This window comes from Octopus bimaculoides, chromosome 18 (genome assembly GCF_001194135.2).
Source record: "Octopus bimaculoides isolate UCB-OBI-ISO-001 chromosome 18, ASM119413v2, whole genome shotgun sequence".
Lineage (NCBI taxonomy): Eukaryota > Metazoa > Mollusca > Cephalopoda > Octopoda > Octopodidae > Octopus > Octopus bimaculoides.
Genome location: NC_068998.1, coordinates 45,384,465 through 45,392,041, shown reverse-complemented (window position 1 = coordinate 45,392,041; position 7,577 = coordinate 45,384,465). Strand labels below are relative to the sequence as shown.

Below are 7,577 nucleotides of genomic sequence, written 5' to 3'. Positions count from 1 at the left end.
ATATATATATGTACATATGTATGTATATATGTGTATGTATACATGTGTGTATATGCATATATATATATATATATATATATATATATATGCACACACACTCACAGATATATACATATACTTGTGTGCATGTTAGCGTTTATGTTGTGTATCATTACATCGACAAATACAGGTTAACAAAATAAATATCAGCAATAAGTACTATGTCCAGGCATTGCTACAGTTCAATGACTACACTACTTAAAGAATGAAAGAACAGTTTATATGTATATTATTGTGACTATATGCACTGTAAGGTGTTATGCAGATTTATGTAGATGAAGTAAAAATACATATCAGTTGATATTATATGATTTAGATAGACAATTTACACTAGTTTCTTATCAACAGACTAGCAGCTGTTAAATAGAGAAGCTGTATGTAACCTAGTTGTCTTTTCAGTTCACTTAACTACAAGCGTTATGCTTGTATAAATATATCAGAGGTGCAAGGAGTTATCAGGCTATCATTAAATTATGATAGATCACAGAGAAAAACAAGGATATATAACTAGTGATATTTATCAGTTAATTATGGGGAACAGCAGTGTTCAAGACATCCCTGTGTGCTGGAGATTTACTATGATATTAATACCACTGTTATCTGATATAAAATCATAAATCTATTTCTCGCTTTCAATGTTAGATTATATCTATATCTCATGTTTACATAAACACATTTTTGATTCTCCTACTATTATAAACTCTACCATCCATACACACACACACCCTCCCTTTTTCTCATATACATGTGAAAATTTATATATATATATATTCCATGATTCTACTCTGTCGTAGAATAACCAATTGTTAAAATTCAGTATATATTTTACCTGTTCTAATGTTCAGTATGATAAAAGCACTGGTGTCAAGGAGGTGTGAACATTAATTTATTAATTGATATATATATGTGTGTGTTTTGCTCTCTTTACTCTGCTCTTGTAAGACATTACAGAATGATAATTTTACTAGAAAATAAGTTAAAAGATAAGTGAATAAAATAATGAATTTAGTGAGAGAAATTAACCAGAAAAATAATTAAGAAATGTAAATTAATTAAGACAAACCTGACCACCAGCTTATCTCATCCATGCAACAATGGATAGATAACCAAACAGCTGTTTTTCAATCAATAGATAGTAACAGGTGTTGTAATATTAACTGCCACCCTTTCTATAGATGTTGTATTGAATTTCTAGTTATAACTTAACTCATAAGAGTCAATATCTTCCAAGATTTGTGTCAAATGTACAATTTTATTTTAGGTTACTATTTAGTTTGAAAAGTTGCATGAAAACAAATTGTTTCCTGAGTAGTTCAATTAGTTTTAATTGAATAAAATGTCAATTTTTTTTTTCTTTTTTTTTTAATGTAATTCCCTATTATAATATTTCAACAGGTTGAGGAGAATGGTGAGAAATTTAGTTCATAACAACAACAACAAATATATTGAGTTCAATACTCTACTGATACTTATTTTTTCAACTCTGAAAGGATGAAAAGCAAACTCAACCTTGGCAGCATTTGAACTTAGAACATATAGACTGACAAATTGCTGCTAAATGTTTTGTCTGTTGCGCTAACATAATAATAATAATGGCGATGCTGACGGCGACGATGATGACGACTATTATTATCATTATCATTATTATTTTTACTATAGGCACAAGGCCTGAAATTTAGGGGAGGGGATTAGTTGACTACATTGACCCTAGTGTTTCACTGGTACTTAATTTATTAACCCCGAAAGGTTGAAGGGCAAAGTCAGTCTCGGTGGAATTTGAACTCAGAACATAGTGACAGGCAAAATACCACTAAGCATTTCATCCAGCATACTAACGATTCTGTCTGCTCACTACCTTAATAATAATAATAATAATAATAATAATAATAATAATATGGTATAAAACATGGGCTGCAGCAAATATTCTGCTCAATAACAGAGATTTGCTTGTCAGTTGTTTGACCATAACCAGTTGAGCATGCCCCTTAGTAGCTGATGATATGTGCATCTCTGACCATGAGCAGAAGTAGTTGGGGAGTATCATAGCCATGTGTTGAAAGGAATTCTTTGGGGTTTGGATAACTCATCTTTGCAAACATGGGTGTTTCATTCCACATCCTTAAACAACCCTTACACAGGGACTTTTTAAGTGGGATGGGCTACTTGACCTGAAAAAAAATTTAACTGGGCTCCACCTGCAAGGTCAAGTGCTGTTTATCTTGATATGAGATCACCATGTCGTGCACATATAGTTGTGATGCATGTACCTGGTGTACCCTAAATATCAAATGAGTGTCATGATCAGTATACTGAGCTTTGTATATTTTACCCCTAGTGTCACTTTGATGGCATGCACTGCTTTCTCACTCAATAATAATCCTTTCTACTAAGAGTACAAGGCCTGAAATTTTGTTGGGGAGTAGATTAGTCAATTACATCAAGCCCAGTGTGTATCTTGTACTTAATTTATCGATCCTGAAAGGATGAAAGGAAAAGTCGACCTTGGTGGAATTTGAACTCAAAACGTAATGATTCTGCCAACTTGCTTCCTTAATAATAATAAAAACAAGGTCAGCCATTTTGGTGGAGGTGATAGTGTTTCACTGGTACTTAATTTATTGACCCTGAAAGGATGAAAGCAAAGTCGACCTCGGTGGAATTTGAACTCAAAACGTAAAGGCAGATGAAATACTACTAAGCATTTCACCCAGCATGCTAATGTTTCTGCTAGCTTGTCGCCATAATAATAATAATAATAATAATAATAATGATACAAGTAACTAACAGTTTCAAAAAAAAATATAAAAAATAAAAAAAAATTGGGTGTTTCCATTTTTTGAATCATTAAAAGAAAATATTAGCTTTCATGAATAGTTTATGGTAATTCCATTTGAATAATTGTCTACTCCGTCTGGCTGAGACGCTCAGTAGAGAAGTACATTTCCATATGAAGTATTTTATCTCTTTATAACTAATGTATTGGAACCTATTATAGGGTCTTTGAGGTATCATTGAAGTCTTCATTTTCAAATAGGAATTCAAAAGTAAATACACTGGATTGACTCCTCGATGCTTTTTCCATTAATCTATGAGAATATTTAAGACTAACATTGCATTCTAATGAAACACCTGGCAATTACACACTACCTCTATTGCCTTCCCTATAATTACAACTACTGTGCTATTTAGGGTTGTGCATCTTTTTCAAGGTGTCAAGAGGCAGAACAGAGTTTGTGATAGCTTTTGAACTGTTGATTGTTTGGTTAATAGGACAACGATCTAACATCATTTATATATCATCGGAGACCGCTTATCACACGTTGTGTCAGTAAACCATTTGAGAATTGTCCCTTCGTGTTATGCTTGCCACAATCATCGACTGTTACAATTTGGTCAGTACAGAGTAAAACGAATGTCAATAAACTTATGAATTAGAATGGAGATTCCATAGTTCTAAGTCTAATTCTCAGAGCAGTAATTTTGACACAAAGAGGGCAATGATCTTGGATAACTGTATAGTTAGGTTTGTCCAAGTGCAGATAATTAGTTATGAGTGGGCAGTTAGTTTGTGATATACAACAGATTAAATGACTGATAAATTATTATCAGTATAATTAATATAATCAATGTATGAGGTCTGATCAATAAGTATCAGGACTGTTGCCATAGTAACAAAGCTAAAGCACACAAAGTGAAGCTGCTTGGCAAAGATTGACCTTGAACTTTGCTGTGCATGTGCACTAAGTTTTACTGTTCTAGCTCACTTCCACAGTTTAGAGCAGTGCTTGGAAGGAAGGTGTGTAAAGTGTGATTGTCTCATTGAACATGACACAGAAAGTTGTCATGGTGATTGATACCTGCTCAGTGGCCTAAGCAACGTTGCAAAATGTATATGGAGAGGAGTATATGAGCCACACACAAGTGTATGATTGGTTCAGACATTTCCAAGATGGTCGAAAAAATGTCGATATTGATGAACGTTCTGGGAGACCCACAACCAGCATAACTGAGAAAAACATCACAGATGTGCATGCAGCTGTGAGGAGAAATCATTGAATCACCATTCGTGAGTTATCAGAGGATGTGCAGATCAGTTCAGTTCATTATCCCTGAAGATTTGTGTATGAGACACAAATTTGTGCCAAAACTGCTTTTAGCTGACTGAAATGTTACTCGGGTTTCAGATGCACAAGATCTCCTTGATTGTGTTGAGAACAATGAAAACTTTTTGAAAACTTTAGGTAGGCCCCTGAGCATTTATCACCAAGCTTTTGGTGATATTTGATGTAGATTCTCTACTCAACTTTCTCTGTCATGATCAATGAGACAATCACACGCTATACACCTTCCTTCCAAGCACTGCTGTAAACAACAGAAGGAAGCTAGAATGGTAAAACTTAGTGTTCATGCACAGTAGAGATCAAGGTCAATCTATGCCAAGCAGCTTCACTCTATGCAGTTTAGCTTCGTTACTATAGCAACAATCCGGATACTTATTGATCAGACCACATATATCCAATAGTTTTCATCTCTCAATGATCCAAGTTGTACAATATTCTTCTATATCCAGAGCCATTTAAGAGATAACAGTAACACTTGCAGTACTTTGGTCTAATACATTCACCAGTGAGGGGACCCTCTTCTTGTCACTTGGCCTACTAGAAATAGTAGCTAAATCTACCAGAAATTATGCCCCACTAACTTAAAAATATGCAAGACCAAACTGGATAATGTAGTCCTAGATACAATATTTCTGAAGGAATAAGATGAACTTGTCATAACTTGCTTGTTTTTGATTAGAGAGGTCTTCTTAATCAGTACTGACAATAAGCAATATTTTCTGTTTTTTTTTTTTTTAGCAGAAAGTGTACCTCTTGCATCTGAAAGGATGAAAGGCAAAGTCCACCTTGGCAGTATATTTGAACTCATTTGTTCCTATGTTCTAAGTTCAAATACTGCAAAGGTCAATTTTGCCTTTCATCCTTTCAGGGTCGATAAATTAAGAAACACTGGGGGTCAATGTAACTGACTATACCCTTCCCCTGAATTTCAGGCCTTGTGCTTATATTAGAAAGGATTATCATAATTGATATTTATATCTTTTCCAATAACAGTACAGCTTGGTGTATAGTAATTAAAAAGTTACCTCATGTTTTACTCAGTTTTCATAAATGAGCTGGAAAAACCCCTCTAAGCTACAGACTCATCGATCAATTAAAATGAAAAACTATTACCATAAGTAAAAGTAATAAATTTGAAGGACGTAAATACTGAATATTGATAACTATTTAGTACGAATCTTATAAAATATTCACAAAAATATAATGCAACAGTTTTTGAAATATTTGCTAAGTGACAGGATATGACACTTTATACCATTTTTTTTAAAAAACATGTTTTGATCTAACTGTTATGCAGATATTTTCAATTTATCAGAGATCATGGATATTTGGGGTTGTGTGTTCAGTATATCAAAAGAATGGGGAAAACATTCAAGCTTGACTTGGATCTACAGAGACTTCAAACTCATCAGCCAGCAAGCTATCCCTCATCACCATACACCCAATGAGAATTATAGAGGTGCTATTATCCAGCTATAGTGTCTATGGACATACATCTATAGCTGTTATCCTCATCCATAAGGGCTTCTACCAGATTGTGTGGAAGACACTTTTAAAGTCAAAATTGAAGTAAAAGGGCTCTTGAGGTTATTTTACTTTACAGTTATCTGTCTGACTATAAAAATAACATTTACTGCGCCTTAGCTAGGTTTAAAAATGGAGACGAAGATTTTAATATACATATAAACACAGTTGAGACATGTCACTGTTGAAAAGGTTATTTCAAAACATCTTAACATAAAATTCTGACAATATACAAAATTAATATCAGAAATCTTGGATGGTGTGTTCATACAGAACTAGCAAAAGAAGAAATAGGTAAGACAATAAGAATGAAAAGCTATTGAGTCTGTAGGATAAATGCTATCAATGCTGGAAGTAGGAGGAGAGCACATTGTTATTATGTCACTTATAATATTTAAAACTGTTTGGGTCAACAGAAAATACATGAGAAAATTGGAGCCATATATTGATATGACTAGGAGAGTGATATGTAAAATATTGAAAACTGTATAGTGACATCTGTCACCAGTATTGTGAGAAGAGTTCAAAAGACTTTTCCACAACAAGATGAGAATTTCAAAAGTCAATTCTTAGTAACCCTAGTTTGTAATCGTTAATTATGTAATTGTATACTGTAAAATTGTCAGTTGATTTGTTAGCTTCAAGTTTGGAGTTCACTTTCTCCCACAGGCATATTTATGGTGAACTGTTGTTGGCACTCCGTCACTTACGGCATCGAGGATTCCTGTTGATCCGATCAACGGAACAGCCTACTCATGAAATTAACGTGCAAGTGGCTGAGCACTCCACAGACATGTGTACCCTTAATGTAGTTCTCGGGGATATTCAGCGTGATGCAAAGTGTGACAATGCTGACCCTTTTGAGTTACAGGCACAACAGAAACAGGAAGTAAGAGTGAGAGAAAGTTGTGGTGAAAGAGTACAGCAGGGTTCACCACCATCCCCTGCCGGAGCCTCGTGGAGCTTTAGGTGTTTTCGCTCAATAAACACTCACAACGCCCGGTCTGGGAATCGGAACCGCGATCCTATGACCACGAGTCCACTGCCCTAACCACTGGGCCATTGCGCCTCCACTCTATGGTGAACTAATATCTAATAAAATTTAATATTTATTTAAAATCCGTAATAACTAGGGGGTAAGCACCAAATTTGTGGACTGTTATCGTCTGAGAAAAGCTGACATATACTTACGCAATTCAGCATAAAGTAGGATACAATAAAAATAGTGATGGTCTGCATAAGAAGATAGTAAGTCTAGTCAAAGTGAAGTAAATTGGTTTGGCATGATGATCTGTCTCCCTACACCTAATATATTTATTCCATACCATAAAAAAACATATATCTGTCTCTGATGAAGGGCTCTAACCAAAATCTTTAAAGGTTTCTATCCCATACAGCATTACTTGATATGTTTAAATGCCAATGTACTTATTAAGTTCATAAAGTAACTTCAATTGTTAAAATCCTCTGGACCATAGCTTATTTGATATTAGTAGAAAACTAAAGTAGAAATTTATTATAATTTCTATAAGGTACGCAGTATATTGTATTCCAAGAAGATGACTAAACCCCCCTACCATATGATGGCACTGTTATCAACAACTCTTTCAAAGACAATTCCTTCACTAAGAAACCAGGCACACACAAAGAACTTTGATGCAAAGGAGAAAAAATCATAGATATTAAACATACTTTGATGTCTCCTTTAAGATCTCAGAGAACCAAATTGTTTAGATAAATAGAATTATTTCTCAACGCAATATAACAATTTTTACAGCAGTAATTTAATCAATACAGAAAACCAAAGAACCAATGAATATAGATACATCCCTCTCTCTCTCTCTCTCTCTCTCTCTCTCTCTCTATATATATATATATATATATATATATATA

General features: G+C 34.1%; 1 protein-coding gene across 14 annotated transcripts in view; it reads right to left on the bottom strand.

The window, feature by feature from the left end:
- The window catches only part of LOC106874003 (Kv channel-interacting protein 4), a 479,441-nt gene that overhangs the window by 89,085 nt on the left and 382,779 nt on the right, over positions 1-7,577 (bottom strand). The window contains exon 1 of one of the 14 annotated variants that reach the window (XM_052974225.1): positions 1,103-1,142. The exons of the other annotated variants lie outside the window; for them this stretch is intronic. Coding sequence (XP_052830185.1) covers positions 1,103-1,127 — 25 coding nt within the window. The 5' untranslated portion in view covers positions 1,128-1,142. Of the gene's footprint in view, positions 1-1,102; positions 1,143-7,577 lie in introns of those variants that run through there. 14 annotated transcript variants of the gene reach the window in all.